Source organism: Arvicola amphibius, chromosome 6, assembly GCF_903992535.2.
Source record: "Arvicola amphibius chromosome 6, mArvAmp1.2, whole genome shotgun sequence".
Lineage (NCBI taxonomy): Eukaryota > Metazoa > Chordata > Mammalia > Rodentia > Cricetidae > Arvicola > Arvicola amphibius.
The window spans coordinates 117,942,626-117,964,287 of NC_052052.2; the positions used below are offsets into that span (position 1 = coordinate 117,942,626).

Consider the following 21,662-nt stretch of genomic DNA (forward strand, 5'->3'; position numbering starts at 1 on the left):
AGAGAGAATTAGGGTCATGTGGGGGAAATCTTTGTAGAAAGTATTTTTGCATAGACATAAAAGGAAATTGGTGTATCCACCCTGCGCACAGCTGAGAGCATGGCAGTGTTTCTCCCAGCAGCGTTCCTGTTCACAGAAATAAGGACCACGGCTCTGCTGTCCGCTGACTATGTGGCCGCGTGGACTTGCACCAGACGTCAGCAAAGAGCCATGAAACACTGTCTTCAGAGTGCTCCATTCCCTTACCATACTTGCCATGTTCAGATGAATCAGAACAAGATGCGATTTTACTGAGAAAGAATCCTTACGCTATCATGTTACCTCGCTCTTGATATTCCCCCCGAGCATGCTTAAAATCCAGAAGACCTACAGTAGACAATGAAGGAGAAGCTCTAAGGGCCCAAAGCAAGTTTCCTTACCTTTCTTGTATCACATTATATATACATCTTACAATTATGCCAGCAATTAAAGCATTGTCATGCTGCATTATAATGTGTTTTTATGTTTAGGATTAAGAAACTGTCTTCCACTCTTCTGTGGGTTCCTTTTATGTCCTACAGGCAAATCCTTTCTCTTGGGTCAGGAATGTAATGAGGTAGGCTTTCCTCTCCGGGGTATTGTGTCTGTCTTGCTGTGTTTAAATTGATGCACAAAGCTCTTTGGAGCAAACGACAGTATTTTCTTTGTATAGGAGCCAGCAGTTGAATAACCCATGGGGGATTCTCTATTGAGCATTTTAAAGATATAGTTTGCGCTGGGTGGGGATGCTGGTGTTCAGAGAAGTCCCTGGGGAGCAGGATTTGCTCTGGCCCTGGGAGTGGAGGCCTTTTCTGTCTGTAGTCTGGAAGAGAAAACAAATAACCAACAACTTTAAAGAAAGGGAAAATTCAGAGACGTTACCAAGCTCTTTTTAACAGTGATGTTTTAGGAACAAAATAAAGAGGAATTTATTATTTGAGCTAGAGGAGAATTTTCCTAAAGTTTGATGTCTCCTTATAGACTATCAGTTACCAAAGGTCAAAGCCACTGTTAATGAAAAATCTTTTATTTAACCATTATAGTATTGATTAGTGGTTTTGAATATAAGTCCTGAGTCAAGGTGATTGGCTTGTCTTCAATACATAATCAGTATAATGTGGGTGTGGGTGTGTGGCAGGGTGTCTGTCTGTCTGGATGTTATAATTGTTAGGGAGGGTTTTTTTAATTGTTGCTGTTTGTCTTAATTAGGGTTTTATTGCTGTGACAAAACACCATGACCTCAGCAATTTATAAAGGAAAACACTTAATTGGAGCTGGCTTACAGTTCAGGGGTTTAGTCCATTAACTGTCATGGCAGGAAGCATGGTGGCGTGCAGGCATACTTGGTGCTGGAGAGGTAGCTAACAGTTCTCTATCCAGATGCTCAAGCAGCAGGAAGAGAATCTGATCCACCAAACCTGCATTAACTCTTAGGGAAGAGGAACTGGCATATCTCCTCAGAGGTAGAATCTATTCTTTTAGCTAGGAGCCAGTAGCTTCCTCTTAATGGGCCTTCATCGTTACTGTAAAATAATGAAATCGTAGCAAATACCTTTCTCTTTCTGTCACTTCTTTTCATCTGCCTTGTCTCCTTATAAGTACATGTCACCCTCTTTTGTCTATGCATCTTTTATAATGTAATATGTCACTAAAAGAAACTCAAGGCAGTTTCCTCTCCTGGTGAACTCCTTGGCTCAAATGAGCCGACTGAATCTACCCTCTCTTTCCCTCATTCTCTATAGGTGGAGAGTTGTGGTCCGGGCTCTATGCCAGGAGTTCATCACATACACTGCCAAGTAGTGTTCTGAAATTCCTTCCTATGGGAGATAAGAAGTATAGGAAAACTAGCCAGAGAAAGACATTAGAGAAACAGGTGAGACAGCAGACTTGGTGAGATCAGAGGCACCGTGTGTGTCACCTGCAGACCAGGTCCCTGGAAACTGAGACAAAAAACAATGCTAAGAATGACTGTTATGGCTGCCATATTCTCTTGGCCCTGTGTAATGGATGGACATCAATCCATTGTGGGGAGGAAGGGCCTAGGTACAGGCGGTCACAACCAGGTTGCCACCTTTCCCTAACAGAATGTTGTCTGCCTATCTGTATTGTGTTTGTGCAGTATGACACATGAAATAACTCAGATGCCATTTTATACCTAATTTAGACTTAACGAAGGATAAAAATAAATATCCTGTAAGTATTCAAGCAAACAACGTTCGGTTGTCTTGTGTCTGGTTTATTTTGTAAATGCATTCACTGTTTTCTACCCTGGAGAATATTATGATTCACCAATATATAGCCACACTGTATAAATTTTTCTCTTTGTGTGCAATGTGGAGACCATTATGAAAGCATTCTATGTTTTGAGTGCGTGTGCTTAAAGGGTCACAAACGGACTCCGGTGAAAGCTTGAGAAAGTTGAATTCTTCACTAGGCAGATATCCTTATGGAAACAGGCTTGTGAAAGTAAGTTTTATGGAACCATTCTTTAAATTAAAAACATATTTTTAGGAATAAATGGGGATATTCTTACATTGTTGAGGAGGCAATGGCAGAATAAAACAAAGCAAAAAGACAGAAATGGCTAAAAACTAAGAAGTTACCCAACTCTAGGGACGGTTTTGCCACGTGCAGGTTGCTGATGCCCGGCTCAGGCGGGCTGCCCTGTCAGTTCTCTTGGGTGAGCTGCCTGGCACACAGCCTTCACTGCTACTTTTTTCCAGATGCCAACTTTCAGCCTCGGCCATCTTCGACTATAGCATTTCTATGTAAAGCACTTTCCTCCTTTGTTTCTCCAGTGGAAATTTATGCGACCAACCTTACTTCCTGATTTCTCCTTCTTCAAACACTTTAGTCATGGTGAAGCAAAATTTCCATGACATTAATGAGATTTCCACAAGCATATTACAGAGAAAATATGCCCTTTGGTCTTTTGTATTTAACGGCACTGCGTGGAGAAGAATTATTGGAGTAAAGCGTGGTCAGGAGCAATAGCCAGGGGACAATGCCAGGGTAGCTTCATGCAAGTAACTGGCTCTTTTTTTCTCTCTCCTCCTTCGGAATCTTTTAAATTATCCCATGACAAAGTTACTATAAAACATCAGATAATTTGGTCTCTGCCGCCAGCTGAGCATAATTCTGATGGTACAGACTCACACTTCATTGCCCAGGCCCTTAGCTTCAGACCGTGTTAATATTACCATAGTGGGCACAAATAGATCTTAGTGTTCTTTTCATTGGTAACAAATAGGAGCTAAGTATGGTAATGGAATTGTGTTTTTCTGGACCCAAAATTTCATTCTACACTTGTAATATTAAATGACACTTTTACTGTGTCTCTGATAGAAGCTTTTTCAGATAGCGAGGCGTGGGACAGTCACAGGACATTGTTTTCCTTCCTGTGGCTTCTGGTTCTCCACGCACAACTCTATGGCAACACAGACTGGGAGTATTAAAGCTGAGACCACATTTGTTCCAATAGCACATTCTCGAAGCAGATAATTTTATTGAGTTTTACTTGGTGCTGGAGATTGTTCAGATACTCACATCCTTTATTTTGGTTATCAGATTATAGAAACACTGTACCCTAATGAATTAGAATACCTCCTGGGTTCTCCCACTAGGAGAAGAGGAAGCCTAAAGTCTGGAGCAACCAGAAGTGGACCTTTTCCCCAAATTTTTAGGCCAAGGGCAGAGCTGAAACAGCAATGGATCAGTGGTAGATAGGATCCTTCCTTCACTAGAGACTGCTTAGATATGCATAACTCTGGCTGTCTCCCTAAACCCCACCTCAGATAAGGACCTGAAGATGGACTGGAGGTCACAGGCTCTTTTCCCGCCTCTCCCCACTGTGACCACATGAAACAAATCTTTTTTTCTGCCTTTTACTACTTAATTTGGCTCTTGTCATTGGCTTGCTGAGAACAGGTTACTGAACCTGGCTTGTAGGTCCACAGTTGTAGCCCTAACTCTGTTAACAGTTAGAATACATCACTTAAACAAAACAGCTAAAATCTTAGGATCCACAGAAGCGGTAATAAGTAATAAGCTCCGTGAGTACATTAAGCTGCAGTGTGTTGCGAGTTATAGATGCTGTGGGTGAACGGAGAGCAGCAGAATAGGAAATGGAACTGTAGTGGAATGATCAGAACCACGACCAAGTAGGAAAGGTCTTGATAAGAATGTGATGGAAGTTTTGAAGAAGCCCACGGTGGAGGTCAAATACTCCTGTCTCTGCAGCCTGTAGAGAGGCATCCTTAGCCACACTGGCTCTGCCTCTGACTGTGCTCCGTGGGAATCAAGGGCAGCATCTGCTCTGTGTGGTCTGCTCTCTCACACCCAGCTTGCTCTCCCAGCTCTGTAGACAGCTACCGCTCCAGGATGTAACACTGAACTGAATTCCACAGGCAGCCTGAGAGAAACAGAGAAACCTAAAACGAATGTCTTAGAAATAGAGTGCCAAGGGTATCCGTGTGCACTTCCTTAGTGCCTCCCAACACAGGGGCTCTCAGAGTAGCCGCTGCCCTTCCCTAAAGCCGTAACACTAAACGCTGCACATTTCCTCTTTGCTTCTGTGATTCCTGCAGACCTACGAGGAGGACCAGGCAGCCACCTGAGTGTCTCGCTCTGGAACCCTGGTTGGATTGGAGTTTGTGTAGACCTGGGACATGCAGCCTTAGCTTCCTTTGTGTGGGCGTGTCTTATTTCATCATGGGTCTTCAGCGCTTAGAATATAACTGGTGTGCCCTAAATAAACACGGAGTTAGTAGTGAGAGAATGAGTCAGCACAATGGGAGAGGTGGGTAGGTTCCAAATAAAGTTTCCTCCTCTTCCTATCGTTTATGAGATGTATCTGTTTCTGTCATCAGTCACTGCCATCCTGTATGTGCGCACACACACACACACACACGCACACACGCACGCACGCACGCACGCTTTTATCAACTGCTAAATGTTTTCCCAACACTTTCCCGTGTAAGATTCTTTCGGCAACGTGATTGACAGACCACTTTTAGGAAGAATACTGTCCAGGAATGTGCTTGGTCTATGACTTTTGAAAATGACTTTTCAATCTCCTCTCTAAATAATTTTGCTTTTCAAATTCTTGGGCTGAGGAGATGGCTTAGTGTATATGAGTACTTGCTGTGTTTGAATCCCCCTTGTACTCATATGAAAAGCCAGTTATGGCTGTATGTGTCTACAACTGCAGAATGGCGTAGACCGGTAGATACCAGGAGCTTGCTGATTAGCTGGCCTCACCCAAACAAAGGCATCTGGTTCAAGACCCTTTTTCAAAGCAGTAGAGGAAAACATCATTGTCCTCGCGTTTCCATATCCCTGTAGAGGTGCATGTGAGCAATCTCTCTCTCTCTCTCTCTCTGTCTCTGTCTCTCTGTCTCTCTGTCTCTCTCTCTCTCTCTCTCTCTCTCTCTCCACACACACACACACACACACACACACACACACACACACACACACACATGCATGCCCACCCTTTAAAAAAAGGATGGAATTCTTGACTTTTCCCTTAACTATTAGAACTAGAATATTCAAAACCTATTGCAATTTTAACAAATCTTTCAATGATCAGACTAGGATAGAGAACCTCTACATTGGTGTGTGAGCTCAAGGGCTGCTGGTTATGGTGTCCAGAATCAGACCTCGGTATAGTAGAGAAAGCCTGGGTTTATAGAGCACTGGAGAAGATAGCTGCCTGTTAAAAGCTCTTTCTTTTTTTCCATTTATGTATAAATTGTTCATTTTCTCATAACATACTCTGTGTTAACCCTCTTATGAGTGCCTGCATGCCTAGCTCCATGTGGATTCCTGGGCTCACAAAGTAAAGGTTAGTTAGCATATTGTGCACTTGTAGATAATGAAAGGCTTAGCGCATCTTGCATGTCAAAGAGTAAAAGTTTGTAGTTGTTTTTGTATTCAAGAAGGCATAATGTATGAATGTTCTCCATTCTTAGAGCTAGTGTGTGTGTGTATGTATGTGTGTATGAGAGAGAGAGAATAAAAATTAAGCACTTTAAAATTTAAAATCCGAGAAGTGCTATTGTAAATTCTTTCATGACTTTCCAACTTTTCAAAGTTTTATAACAAAATAAGAATTATTTCAGTAGATATATAGAAGCCATACATAGAGAAACTCCAGTCACCCTTCCTGTTGGTGGAGAAAGCCACACAGTGTGGGAGGATTTTAATACTCCAGGACACTGTCATGCTTCTGAAAACTCGACCTTGGCATACACATGGTGTCCGGGTTTGGTAATGCTTCCTAGACACGCTGCATTTCTGGGCATGATCCACACAACTGAATGATGAGTTCTTCCAGTCCCTGGGAGAGGTTGCATTTTATGGCTGTTTTGTTGTCTCCTTTTGGAGCTGACCCGAGGAACGGCTGGGGAACAGAAGGGAGGCCTTTCTTCCACTCTCCTATAGCTGTAGTACAGGGTGGAAACCATGTGCCTGCTTGGTTTGTTCGCTGTAAAGAGATGAAATAGATGATCCTTTCAGAAGATGGATTTTCTAAGTTACTTATCATTTCCATGATGATACAGTTAATACTTTTCTCCTTCCTGCAGGCAGAGTATTCTTTTCTATCTAATCTGTGATATTCAAGAGTACTCTTCAACTCTTTTAAGTTTACCCTGGCTCTTTTTTTTTGGGGGGGGGGGGGTAGTTAGGTGATATTTCATTTGTATTTTAATAAAGCTTGCCTGAAGATCACAGAGTCCAACAGCCTCACTGGTCAGCCTTACAGACCAAGCAGTGGTGACACACACCTTTAATCTCTGTAACCACACTAGTTTGCCATAGAAATCAGGAGGTAATGGTTCTCACCTTTAATCCCAGCACAATAGAGGAATATAAAACGGGAGGAGACATCTCTCAGGCACAGTCTCATTCTGAGATTCTTGGAGGTAGGATCACCGTTTCAAACTCAGGTAGAGGTAAGAACCAGTGACTGTTTGTTTTGCTTTTCTGACCTTTAAACTGAACCCTAATATCTGTCTCTGGGTTTTTATTAATCGTGCTACAAAGCCCAGATCAGTTTTGCTCTAAAAGAGTTTGTGGTTTTTTCATCCTCCTACAACAAAGAAAGAGGATAGGGTGTGGGTAGGTGTGTGCCCAGTACTCTGCAGAAAGCAGGTCAAATGTTTAGATAACATCTTAATTGTATTTGGATATTGGCCCTCCCAGAATAAAAACTGAAAGTTTTTTTTAATGTTTTAAAAGTTGTTGTTGTTGTTATATTGTTGTTCTGTGATACATTCTCACTGTGAAGCCCAAGATGGCCTCAAACTTCCAGTCCTCTTGCCGCAGCCTTCTGGGAGCTGGAATTACAGGCGCTCTCCACAGTACCTGGCTAGGAAATTGAAAATGTCGTGTAGACCAGTCTCCTTATTGAACTGTGAGTGAGAAGAGTGATGGATATGTTTCAGCAAACCAGGTCGGACTCACAGCTTTAGAGAAGGTAGTCCTGGGTCCTCAGCAGACTGCCTGGAGTGGGATTCTCTCTTTCGCAAGTTTTACTAAACAGTGTTACTAATATGGATTTTTGTTCTTTTGTTTTATGGGTGTTTTTTGATTGTTTTATTTTATGAGTGTTTGTTTTTTTTCTGATTCTTTTTAAAACTATTATTGCTGGAGCCTGGTGGGACAGTTCCAGCTTATTAGGAGGCTAAGAGGCAAAGATTGCAAATTCAAGGCCAGGCCAAACAACTTAGGAGTCATCTCAGCGAGCTTTTTGCTCTTAGTTAGTCAGTTAGTTAACTTAGTCAGTCAGTTAGTTAGGTTTTAAAAAAGGTGGCCCATCATGCTGACAGAACACTTGTGTAGACCCTGTTTGTTTGTTGGGCTCAGAATTTGGTTTTCCTTAAATTTAAGATAGCATGCCTTTACATCAGTAACTATTGTTCTACATGAAACTAGGCATTCTTAGAATGAAATTAGAGGATAAAATAGAAAAATTTTATTATACATCACAGGTCAATACCTCCCTGGATATTTCATGTTTTGATGCAACAGCGAGCATCCCGTAAAAGTCTGCATTCACCATGCTTGGGTGTAATGTGGAGTAGAAGGGGTCTGTTTTTTCTAATTGTGCATTATTTCATATTCTCAGCTGTAACTGGTGTTAGTTTGTGATATTTTGGGGTTGACTTTGTTAGCAACTCAAGTTTAAAATTTTCCCTCCGTTTTTCCAAACAATATGGAAGGGAAATTAAAAAAAAAAGCGTAATTCCCATGCAGTTTCTAAGTTGCTGTCTCTCTCTCTCTCTCTCTCTCTCTCTCTCTCTCTCTCTCTCTCTCTCTCTCTCTCTCTCTCTCTCTCTCTTGGAATCCAGCAGGAAATACTGTCTTCAAAATTTTCTTCAGCTCTTCCCATGGGAGAGCGGACCTAGGTCAGGGGCATCATGGAGCCTTGAGCTTGTGTGGAAAGCCTCTTGTCAGCCCCTGGTCTCTACAGAAGAGAAGCCCTGGGGAAGTCACATACTACCTACTCTTTCTGCTGTTGCTTTTCCTGTTTCCTCACATCCTCCTCAGATTCCGCCACAGAGTAGATTTTTGTGATTTTTTTTTGTAAGTGGATGACATCTTTACTGAGATATAATAAACACACTGTGTAATTCACCCATTTAAAGCATACAGCAATTTTGTCTGTTGAATCCATTTTATCACCCCATAGCTCTCAGTAACCATTCTCTGTTTTCTGCATGGATCCCACCCACAGGTAGTCATATGCTTTCATTCCACATAGATCTACTTAGCCTTGTGGTGATGGGGTTACCTTGTACTGTTTGTGCTTTGCTCCGTAGCTTCTTTCACTCAGCGTGTCTCCAGCATGCATCTGTGCCATAATGCTGGCCAGAACCTTATTCTTCCTTGTCCACTTAGAGTCAACTCTGAATTGTAACAGGAGGAGCGGGCTGCTTTTCATCCCTGCCCTCGTCTATCTTACACCTGAAATACTCACACAGAATCTATTCATTTAAACACTGCCTGGCCCATTATCTCTAACTTCTTATTGGCTAATTCTTACATCTTAATTTAATCCATTTTAATTAATCTGTATATCTGTATATCGCCACGTGACTGTGACTTACCGGCAAGATTCTAACTAGCATCCGTCTCAGGCAGGAGATGCACAGCGGCTGTCTCTCTGTCCTTCCCAGCATTCAGTTCTGTCTACTCCGCCTACCTAAGTTCTGCCCTATCAAAAGGCCAAGGCAGTTTCTTTATCCCTTGTCCAATGAAAGCAACACACAAACAGAAGGAACTCCTCTACCAGTGAATGGTCATGGGTTCTTGCTTCCATGGAATGTGTATCCAGCTCGCCTCGGTCTTGGTTTGCAGGGAGTAAGTTGGGATTTGTCTTTTAATCCCATTCATTTCCATTCTTAATGCAGAGCCCCTCATTCATAGATAATGTTCACCATGTTAAATAACTTTGCCTTTTTTAACCCATAAAAGGAATGATTATGTTGCATAATTGTGCTAGACAGCTGCCAGTGGGGACTCATTCATTCATTTCTAACCAATAAGCACAGATCTCTTGGTCTCACCTAATACTTAATGTTCACTGATAGAGGAGGGTCATCTGTCTATGTGTTACTTTCAGTGGTTAATAAAGAAACTGCCTTGGCCCTTTAATAGGACAGAAAATTAGGTAGGCGGGGTAGACAGAACAGAATTGGGAGAGAAAGAAAGCAGAGTCAGGCAGACGCCTCAGGCAGTCTCCATGACTCTCCTCTCCGAGACAGACGCAGGTTAGGATCTTTCCCGGTAAGCCACCACCTCATGGCGCTACACAGATTACTAAATATGGGTTTAAGCAAGATGTGAGAATTAGCCAATAAGAGGCTGAAACTAATGGGCTAGGCAATGTTTAAAAGAATACAGTTTCCGTGTAATTATTTCAGGTAAAGCTAGCTGGGTGGCGGGAAACGGCCCGCCACTCCTTCAACATTTGGTACTCCAACATGATGCACTACATCCACTTGAAAACCTGAGAGGGCTTAAAAAGGAAAGAGAGTTTAACACAGCTTTTTGCTGTTTGCTAGGGCATGCTGTAGAGAGATTTCCTGATTCAGCAATAGTGGCAGAAAAAAAGCCGCGCCAGCCCTTTTAAACCACGGCTTCCTGGGCCCTGCTGCCGCCAGTGCAAACTCCAGCTATGGAGCATTTCTGGGCCCACTCGGGGTCGGGAACAAAGTAGCTGAGACCATGCCTGTGGCTCAGTTCTTCCTGCCTGGGTAGGCTGCGGGATCAGGTCTACTAAAAAGTGGTGGTTTTGAAATACCAGTTTCTGTGCTGTGCCGTCATCGCCATCTCTGTCTGGCTCCTGCGGGAGACAGAGCTTTTGAATGGAGCATTTGGAGTAAAGTGCTACGATTTGTTTGAATGGCAACTAGACTCGTGGTGTACCTAAAAGGGGGTCATTGCATGCTGCGGCTCAGAGGCACAAGCAGCTCCGCCATGCTAGTGGTGCAATGTGCAAGGCTCAGAGGCATGAGTGGCTCCGCCATGTTGGACTGTGTGGGGCAAACAGGCAGTACCTGTTTTTGACCTAGGAATGTCACAGCTTAGATTCATAAGTGCTTAGCGATTTAAAGGCACAAATCAAAAATGTTCCTGGACAGTAAAAGGATTACAGATTCACAATAGGACAGATTCAGACATAAAAGACCTTTAAATGGGTCACGGTGTTGGATGAGTGTACATTGCATAATTGTGCTAGACACCTGGCAGTGGGGACTCACTCATTCATTTCTAACCAGTAAGCACAGATCTCTCGGTCTCACCTAATACTTAATGTTCACAGACCAGAAATTGGAAATTTTTAAAATTTTTTTTAAAGCGCTGTTTTTAAGTTCTTGATGTTTTCCTGATTGGTTTTATAGTGTGTCAAACAGCTACGGATGAGTCAGAATTTTTATTAGCCAGCTAGACCTGTGTCTGGGAAATCTTTGGAGAAGACCCCTCCCACAGTAGGCTGCTGCAGCTTCTCAAGTAATCTGTCTGAAAGATTGACAGGTGCCACCAAAACAATTTAAATTATTTTGTTTATCTAAAATTAAAGTGCATATTGATATATAAGGCCTATTTCAGCCCTGATAGTTTGTGATTTGTGCCGTTTTTCTATTTCTGCTTCTTAATGCTTTAAGGAATGCAATCACAATGTGTCCCTAACATAATCCAAACCATGACAGTCATAGAACTTTTCAGAAATACTGTTTATCAAGTAATGCTCGCGAGAAGATGTCAGCTGAGCTCAGGTGTAAAGTGGGAGGAATTCTCAGGGGATTTGCTTTTCTTTTAGGTAAATCATTTCTATCTCTCTCCCATACTGGTTTTATTGTGAATTAAATTTTAATGAAGTCTAAATCACTTTCTCCTTTCCCTCCTTTCCACAGATATCTCTGGGAACCTAAATCAAGAGATAATAGACATATAAACCCAGGAAACAAATTGAGATTGAATTTTTTTTCTTAAAATCGTTTAATTCTTTATGCCTCACCTTATGCCAGATAGAATGTGTCCCCCCCGCCCCCCCAGCGCACAATTCTTCACCAAGCTTGAGGCGTGACCCTAGCGTCTCCTCCCTGCAGCACCAATCAGGAACTGGTCTGGCCACAGGAAGAGTCAGGAAGCGTCAGATAGTTCCAGTTTGGTATTCTGTTGTAGATGTTTCTGTTTTATCCCTTCCTTTTGAAAACAGAGTCATGGGGCAAAGTATGATGACTCACACCTGCTCGCAGGAGGCTAAGGCAGGACAGCTGCCATGGGTTCCATATAAAGTGTGATCGTGGCATCTGAACGGCATGTTGGTGGGTCTAGATACAGAATGTGTGGCCAGAGCATTGACAATCGGCAAAACTAAGGGAAAGTATGTGTTCCAGCCACAGCAAGAGACTGTGGAGCCTGAGAACTTCAGGCCCACGGTTCTGCTGCACTTTCTCTAGTATGTATTCATGGACCGCTACTGTGTCTATCACATCCATAAATCTGTGTGTGTGAGGGAAACAGAATCACATACACTTGTGCAGAAGGACCATATTGTATGCTTTCGTATATACCGGATACTGAGGAAAACCTGACAACACACACGTGAGAGCCTTTTAGCTCTGTGGAATCTGTGTTGTTTGGGAAACAGGTGGTGATGGGAAGACCAGCACAGTAGATACGCGACAAAGATAGAATGATGCTGGCTGTTGTTTCCAGGGCTCGAGGTTTGCCTGTCTCACTGTTGCTGCTTCTGGATGTGCTTAACAGGGATTTTTTTTCACGGCATCAGCCGGAGGAATTCGCTCCTTGCTGTCTGGATCCTGCCGGCTAGAGAAAACAGGCTTGGGAGGCAGCCAGTGTTTGCCTCCTGATCAGTGAGTCACCCTAGGCGGTAGGTGGGATGAGTGAACGTTCTGCTCAGCTCTGAAGAGCGCTATAGCTTCCCCTCTCAGGGAGTTACTAAGAACGAAGCCTACTTATCTAGGGAGCTGTGCTTTCCAAGTGGAAATTGAATCTGGCCAAGAGAGAGGGAGGTAGAACAAAAGCAGAACGCACCTCCAAGCTTCGTGAACTGATTGAATAGCAGCTTTATGCAAGGCTGTGTGAGCACCCAGAGTGGCTGGGCCACATGTGTGTTTCAGCTGGAGGTTAGGAAAACGGCCTGCTTGAAACTCATGCACATAATGAAGCAAGAAGAAAGGACCCTGATTAGCTCAGTGAAACCCATTGTGGGCTTCCATTCTGCTGCTGCTAGCGAGAAGAAAAGCTTCCTCTTCCCTCTCCCTTCAGGTCTCTCTTCTGCCCCTCTCCAAGTCTCCTTGGTTGACAAGTGGGGCAGAGCTTCCCAAAGAGAATCCCTTGAAGTAAAGAGCTGCCTTCCACTTCTCCCGTCGGCAAGCAAGCTGTTGAGTTCTGCCTTTCTCTGGGCTATCGCAGACCAGGGTGGGGAAGATGGAATTATGGGCCTGGCCTCATTCTGCTAAAGGCATGGTCACAGTTGGTAAATATTGACTTTTAGTTTGATCACTGTGTAGGGTATGTTAATTTCATCAACTGCCATAGCCTTGGCCAGATGTGGTTCCAACTGGAAATCCCATCGTTGGACATGGCTTTTGTTGGGAGTGTGCTGGTGCCCATGTCCCCTGTTTATTCAGACAGGGAACATTTAGAGTGGTTCCCATACACAGCATTGTAATTTATACCATCTATCTCTTTCTGGTTCTTGGGCCTCTGGCAAATTGCATGTCGTAGTGTTGGATTAGTTTAGAATTTAATCATGCATTATTTTCCCTTCAATTAAATTATTTATATATTTGATTAACATTGTCACTGTTAGGAAGTCACGTTTTCAGCGAAACCACAAATAAACTCACAGCCATTGAATTTCAGGCCAGCGTCACAGGGAATCAGTCTGCCTGTTCACTGTCAATTGTCTATTCATTGTGTGTTACTCTCAGTGACCTTGGGTTTTAGAGAGAGAAATGAGTGCACTTTTGACCCAAACCCAGGAAAATGATGCATATATTGAGGTGTTTGTGGCTGAACCCCTCCCTTTCGTGGACACTTTTTTTTCTTTTTTTCTTTTTCACTAGCAACCTGCTTTTTATTCCTTTCTTGATTCTTTAGCTTGAAAACCTACTTCTGCTTTTTCATGTTTGAGAAATAAACTGTCAAATATAAGTATAAGAAGGAAGATTTCAAAAATCATTTCATTTGGGGGCAAGCAAATGACGGGTTCATGGGTCAGATCTAGACCACTGTCTGGTTTGCCCCCCCCCCTCTCTCTCTCTGTGTGTGTGTGTGTGTGTGTGTGTGTGTGTGTGTGTGTGTGTGTGTGTGGGTGGGTGGCCCTTGAGCTGAGCATGTCAGGTAGGCTCATTTCGATGGCTTTAAATAGCTAAAAAGAAAACATTAAGAAATATTTTTGACCTCTGCAAATTTCTGACATCTGTAAGTAAACAGCTCACGTCCTTGCTGAGTCTGCACCTGGTGACAGAGGTACTTTTAGCACAGAGCTTAGTATTTCTCCCTGGCTTTATACAGGAAAAGCCTGCTAGCCTCTTATATATGTAAATTTGTCACTATACTTTTACAGATGAGATCATTAAGGCCAGAATTGGCAAATGATCTGCCCAAGGCACACTGTGTGCTACTGAGGCCACCAGTGTCTTTCTGTCCATTTGAGTGCTCATGTGACTGACAGCAATAGAGACCAGGTACTCTCAAAGGAAAGTAACCATTTAAACCTTACAACCACATGGGGTTTGCTATGATTCCTTAGAATTTTAATTAATAATTAATTCCTAGATCTTTTTTTTTCTCTCATTTTTTTTATTAAAGATTTCCATCTCCTCCCCCTTCCCTCCCCTCCCTTCCACCCATATCCCCACCACTCCACCCCTCTCCAAGACAAAGAGCCATCAGGGTTCCCTTCACTATGTTAAGTCCAAGGTCCTCCCAGCTCCCCCTAAGTCCAGGAAGGTGAGCAACCAAACTGACAAGGTTCACAGTGAGCCCATCCATGCTGTAGAGTTCATGTTCATTGCCGTTGTCCTTGGATCTTTAAAACCTCCAAAGTACTAAACATATTTGAAAGTCTTACATGGGGGCTGGAGAGATGGCTCAGAGGTTAAGAGCACTGGCTGTTCTTCCGGAGGTCCTGAGTTCAATTCCCAGCAACCACATGGTGGCTCACAACCACCTGTACTGAGATCTGGCGCCCTCCTCTGGTGTGCGGGCATACATCGAGGCAGAATGTTGTATACATAATAAATAAATCTTAAAAAAAAAATTTTTAAAAAGAAAAAGAAAATCTTACATGGTCAGAGAGATGCCTCTTTATTTCTTTATGGCAACTGACTACACCTTCTGAGAAGAGTCTGTTCACTTTCCTCATAGATAGTTGGAATTCCTTTATACACACAGACACACACACACACACACACACACACATACAAGTGTAATCTATTAAGTTTGGATTTAAGAACAGTTTCAGAAATATTATAAAACATATTGAGACTGGGGTAAGGAGACAATCCCAAGAAGCTAGTCTTGCAGAATTTGGAGCTTTAATTAGCCAGCACAAATCATCCTTGCCCCTCCCGTATAGGGATGACAGCATGCTCAGTTTGGCATGCCCCTCTGACTAAGCAAGCACATAGTTGCCGTTCCCTACAACTGTACTCCTTCACTTGCTGCTGTGTCTCCCTGCTCAGAGACAAAGCTCTCACTGCTATTACATAGATTCTTAACTTCCTGGCCACTTTCAGTACCTAGCGTGTCCGGCTTAGACCCATTCCAGAGCCATCCTCTCCCTGTCACCTGCAAGGAATGTCTGGGGAGCTAGATGGCTGTTTTCCTTGCTCTTTCATGTCATACGAAAGTGCTAGGGCTCGGGTTGCCTCAGGAAGACCGCTCATGGCCAACTGTTCTGATGGGTCAGCAGGACAGAGGAAGGTGAGCATTCGTTGTCCTTCACCCACTCTTGGCACCCCCGCCGCTGCTCAGGTGGCTCCTTGAGTGGCTCCAGTTATTTTATCCTCTATAGGGGTAGGCATGCAAGGCCTGTATTGTTTGGGTACAGCCCTGCAACCTTGCTGGAGACTTGAAGGGTCTGTTGTTTTATTTATTTATTTACTTTTGTGAGCCCTGGCCAGCTAAACTATGCCTGACCATCAGTAGTGTCCCCAGTAACCCACGGGAAGCTTGTACCTTCTCACGGTGCCGAGCAGCAGCAGTGCCTGGAACCTGCCAGGGCTGCCTGTTGGTGGATGTCACCACCATCCTCAAAGACATCAAGATCTAACCTGCGGTGAGCGCTTCGGTGTCGTTTGTCTGCCACAGGCTTCCCCCTTTCTCCACGCTCAGCCTGACCTGCACACTAGAGCAGCTTCATTCAGCCTTCAGATTCTGTTTTCAATGCTGTTTCATTGGAACTGACCCCTGATCCCTGATGTGGCACACTGATCTCGGACCCGTTATGTGTTTTTATGAAACCCATTCTTTCCCTTCATAATGCTTATCACAGCTCTAATTATACAGTAATTTAAGTTATTACCTGTTTTCCTCCAGGAGACTGTAATTTCCTTAGGGCAGGAATTATGTCTGCCTCAGTCCCCAACTCTGGGCCTGCTGCAGAAGGCTTACTGCACACCACCCTGAAGGCATGCGAGGAGAAAGTCATTGCCATCTTCATCCTTTTCCTCCCCCTGGGAAAGAGTGGGCTATGTCTGGGTATCTTTAAAATCTTCTTTTTTTTAATTCTTAAGAGTGATTGTGACAAAATACTATGCATTAAATACCAGGTGAAGCAGAGTTGCATTAAGATAAACAAGTGTTCAGGGCAGTGCCTTTTGCTCGTACTGTTTCCTTTGTGCATAGATCAGGTAAACTCAACAAACACTGTATAACTGCCAAGCACCAGGACCCAGTCTGTGGATGAGTATATGAAACTTAAGAACCTGTTCCAATGACAATCTTTCCTTTTCCTCTCTCTGTATTTCATCTGCCTCCCTCCATTTCTCTTCTTCCTCCCATGTCCCCCATCTTCTTTCCCTGAATTTTATGACAAGAGTCAATTTGTTAATTTCCAGTAACTGGAAAACTGAAACAATAGCGATTTCATGTTGCGGTCCTATGTGCTCATCTATTTCTCTCTTGGAAAGACTTTATTTCAGAAGTCCTTTGGGCCACACCTGGGATTGTCCTGGGCAGTTTGCAGGCCAGTGTGATTGACGCAACTGTCCCTTGCAGGATCACATGGCCCATGATGCACATCTTCGTGGGTTACGTGCACAGTTGTAATGTCTAGGATACTGCTCCCTAGGACAGCTGGTTTATGATAGGAAGTCCATCAGGAAAACAGTTCCGCTGTCACACTGGTCTTCTGCACACTGTCCCACATGATAAGATCGTCTCTGTGTGTACTGTCCCGTGCTGCTCAGTGTTTGCAGTTCGTCAGGCATTCCAACCTCTGCTCAAGGAAAGGAAGGCAGTGACTTCTCTGCCTTTATCCAGCTCTAACTTCTAGAAACAACACAGAAAACTATTTTTTTCCATGCAAATTTTTTATCCTCGGGCAGTCAGCTACCTAGAAGAATAATCAAAAAGGCCCCATTCTGGTGGCAGAAAATTACCATTAGGTCTCCAAGCTGGAGCAGTCAGAGGCACATATCAAATGCTGTGTCGCAACTCCAGCAGAACTCACGAGAACTGTAATTACTAGATGGGTTCCAGAAGATGCATATCTGGTTATTTGAAAGTGTGTACTTGGTAGCCTTAAAATGAGGCAGATACAACATAGCTTAGCCAGAGAATAAAAACAGGATAAAAATCTCTCTGATAGTCTAGAACTGGACATTTGAGTCTTGTACTAAACCTACTAAAGAACGACTTAATTGATTTTGCTGTTGAAAAGGTCTCGCTGTGTGATCTAGTTTGGTTTTCAATTGGCTCCCAAGTCCTGGCATTGCCAGCATGTGCCACTGGCACTTCAGGTAAGTCCAGTGCGGTTGTATCTGGAGAGCTCCCTTACACCTCCGCAGATATTGCTGGAGGTTTTTCATATCCCCCCATCAGAAGGCACTTCATATGTCCTTCTATTATTTACTTTTTTTGAGACAGGTTTTCTCTGTGTAACAGTCCTGGCTGTCCTGGAACTTGCTTTGTAGACCAGGCTGGCCTTGAACTCGCGGAGATCCACCTGCCTCTGTCTCCCAAAGTGCTGGAATTAAAGGTGTGCACCACCACCATCTGGCTACTTATCCTTCTAAGATGTAGATTAGAGCTGACCCTAAAGCCTTGATTGGGGTTCATCACAACACAAGGAACTGTATTAAAGGGGGAGTGTTAGGAAGGTGTGAAACTACTAGCATTGTTGTCTTACAGAGGACCCAAATTCTTTGGTTCTCAGCTACCACAACAGACCTGATTCCCTCAGATACCAGGCACCCACATAATACACACACATATGAGCAAAGGAAACAGCCATGAACATAATAATCTGAGAAAAACTTACCCTATTAATATAATTCTACAGGTAGACGGGAATAATGGCTGAGAAACGACACGTCATCGGGTGACTGTCATAGTTTGTCTTCTCTAGCTCCTGGTTCTCTGTGCTTATTATTCAGGAAGAGATTGTCCCCTATCTTACCCAATGCCGTGTTCTCATAGGCCTTGTTATGGAATCCCGGTGCATGTGTGTGTTCCTGATCCGTACACACACACGCAGATGCACACACACACACGCCACACTCCTGTGCGGAGGACCAGTGGAGAACAGAGGGCACAGAGCAGCTCACCTTGTTTTACACACACGCTGTGCAACTCAGGTTTAAACCTGTGCTCTTCAGATTTCAGTCTCAAGTAATTTTTCTGGATGCCAAGCCTACAGTAGTGTCACCCAAACTGGCTACACAGTTAGCGTCAACAAGTATATCTTAGAAATGTACGTACTAGATTTTTTTAAACTGTGATGTCATGAAGCTGTTCATGTGTCTTCGAGGCTTAGAAGTTTCACTTTCTTTTGTTGTGTTGAGAATTGACTAATACGTTTTGATTTTCTTTCTCTTTTCCTCAACCTCAGCATATCAATAATGACCATATTCATGGCGAAAAGAAGGAGTTTGTGTGTCGTTGGCTTGATTGTTCAAGAGAGCAGAAACCCTTCAAAGCCCAGTACATGTTGGTTGTGCACATGAGAAGACATACGGGCGAGAAGCCTCACAAGTGCACAGTGAGTACACGCTTGGGCATCCTCAGTGTCCCCTCACACAGGCGAGTGTGACACTTCCCTCTGTAGGTCTTCTGTAGTATCCTCGGGTTCTGCAGGCTGATGACCCCAGGTCCTGCAAGGGTAGTTTGGGCAGTAGTGATGGCGCACTGTCTGGGTCAAGTGCCCCGAAGTTGAGCTTTAGACAGGACATCTCTGCATAGTGGCAAGCGGGCATAAGGTAGCTCCTTGTGCTCATGGCTTCTGTGTCTGCCATATTCCCCGCCCCCAGTTCAGCACACTACAGGACAAAGCACAATGTTGATGTGTTTTTCAGTTTAATTCATTATCTGTGTATGTAGTGGAGCTGATTCTCTCCTTGCACTCTTATATGGGCTTCCGGTATCAAACTCATGTAGTCAGGTATACACAGCATGTACTTTGACCCATCTTACAGACCCTAAGTTGAGCATTCTTTATGAAAAACAAAACTCAAAATATTAGGTTTGGGATGTAGCTCATGGGAGAGCACTTCAGTACTACTTATAAGGTCTAGATGCTAACATAATGTTCCAAGTAAAAGGCCCCGCTTATAGTATTTGCAGCCGCTTGCAGTCACCACACAGGTGCACTGAAACTATTGTACCGCATTATTATTAGTCTGTGTGCATATGGTATATATAAAACATAAATGAGCGCATTGTCTGTCTCTGTGGTGTCTCGAAATGTGGGTGTATATATTCTGGAATTTGTGAACACTCAGGCCACTTCTCATCCCAAGCGTTTGGGTAAGGCATATCCAGCTGCCCTTGGCTCTGCATTCTCCCTCTTTGCTCAGTCTCAGGAGTAGAGTGTAAGCCTCTGGAGTGGGCCGCACTTTCTCTCGGGAGGTGCTCTGAGCACTGCACAGCCCTGGTACTTTACATCTTAAAGGCCCTTTACAAACATGATCAAATTCCATGGCTTTGTATAGACACAAAGCCATATTAATGAACTTTGTGCTGAATCTGAAATCAGTGGGAATTGGAGGAGATCAATGAACAGATAATGAAATTCATTGTCCACATTGAGCTGTCTATTAAAAAAAAAATAGGAAAGGAAAAAAAAAGCCTTCAGGAGTTTTACAGGCACTGACAATGCTTTGTCTTCAAGGCCCCAAGCCACATCTGAATCCCAATAAATGCAGAGTTTAGTGGAGTTTTTGTTCCACGGTTTTGAAAAGCTGCTGACCCTCGAAAGGTCAAGTTTTTATCCACTTGGAGAGGGGGTTAAGCGCAAGCTGCAGCTGCTATTGTGTAGAGTGGTCCAGATTTACCTGTTGTCCTCAGTTTGAAGGTTGCACAAAAGCCTACTCGAGACTAGAAAACCTGAAAACACACTTGAGATCTCACACTGGAGAGAAGCCATACGTCTGCGAGCACGAGGGCTGCAACAAGGCTTTCTCCAATGCTTCAGACCGGGCCAAGCACCAAAACAGAACGCATTCCAATGAGGTAAGCCTCCTCCAGGGCTCCAAAGCTACAGGCAGAAACAATGAGCCTTCTTGTGGAATACACATGGTAAAGTAGGTGTGCTCTGTTTTATTTTCTCCGGGCTGTTCTCACTATGAGTGGGCCGTGACCCTGCAAGCGAAAGTTTGGGGCCTAAGGCATGGACCATGTGGAGAGTGACGCAGATGAAGAGGAAATTTTATAAAAACCCTTTTGGAACTTAGTTTCCTGTTGCTTGGAACTGCCACCTACTGGCCAGACAGTAGTAGCATTTAACTTGTAAATCAGCCTGCCTGCTCTGCCATGGAAGCCCGAATCCACACAAAGTTGGGCTCTGACTCAAGAGACTCAGAGCCATCCCACCGGCAGGTGAGAGCTCACTGCTGAAAGCACACACTCCGTCTTGGAGACAGAGGTATCATCACGCGCATCATTCCAAACTTATTTCCAGGGAGCAAACAGCTTAAATAAAGTGTATAGATTTTAGATTCCATTCTAGATTCCGGAGGATTTTAGAAGATAAGTCTTAGCCCAGCTGATACTTAAGGCAGTGATTTAAGACACAGGGAGCTAAGCCTCATCGTACTAGTTGGTTTATGTTGTATTGCTATTATTTTTAATTAGCCCCAGATTACTGATAACTGTTTAAAATAAAAAATTGGTTCTGGATTTGGCTTTGAGCATGCGTACGGGGCAGTTTCACATCTGCAGGGTTAGACTTGAGCAGGAAACCCAGGCTCTTGCAGTCGTCCATCCTAGACAAAATACCAGTACTCACTTGCATTGACTTTTTCTCCTACTTGTGCCTTCATCTCGTTGGTGAACATAGGTTGATAGCTGGTTATGTATTGAGCACTCTTGCCATGCTAGGTATAGCAAAGAATTCAACAGGGTAGACCCAGGGGGTAATCCACATACATGAAAGCTGTCACAGCACGTCTCTGTCCATGACCTTGTCCTTGCGTCTTCAGGGGCTATGTAGCGGTGACCTCTGAAAGGACTCCCCATTCAGGTCATGTGACTTACATTCTTCCTGAAGCTACGTTTATGTCCATGCTTAAGGCTGACCTCTCATGAGCAGAACCTTTGCTAGCGACCCTTCATTTTGGCGTCTCCTTGTCCCTGCTTTTATTCATCAAAATCTTCCTCTCCATTTCCAGGACCTAACTAAAGTGCTTCCTCATAATGACAGTTCCATTGAGCAGGTGTTTCCTTTGGGTCCTGCACAGTTATGTACCTATGAGCTGGGAGTTAAACCCAGATTTTAACAACTGACCCCTTATTATCCCAACCAAAAGAGGAGTCTTCATTGTATCTTTAGGTATCACACTTTATACTGTAAATAATCGTATGGTGTGATTTTTTTTCCTGCCAGGAAAGAAGATTCTGTATAGAGCATATAAAAATTTACATGAGAGATTATTGTA

General features: G+C 43.6%; 1 protein-coding gene across 1 annotated transcript in view; it reads left to right on the top strand.

The window, feature by feature from the left end:
• Nucleotides 1–21,662, top strand: part of Gli3 (GLI family zinc finger 3) — a 247,758-nt gene that overhangs the window by 216,657 nt on the left and 9,439 nt on the right. The window contains exons 10-11 of the mRNA XM_038334619.1: nt 18,620–18,769; nt 20,074–20,238. Coding sequence (XP_038190547.1) covers nt 18,620–18,769; nt 20,074–20,238 — 315 coding nt within the window. The remainder of the gene's footprint in view (nt 1–18,619; nt 18,770–20,073; nt 20,239–21,662) is intronic.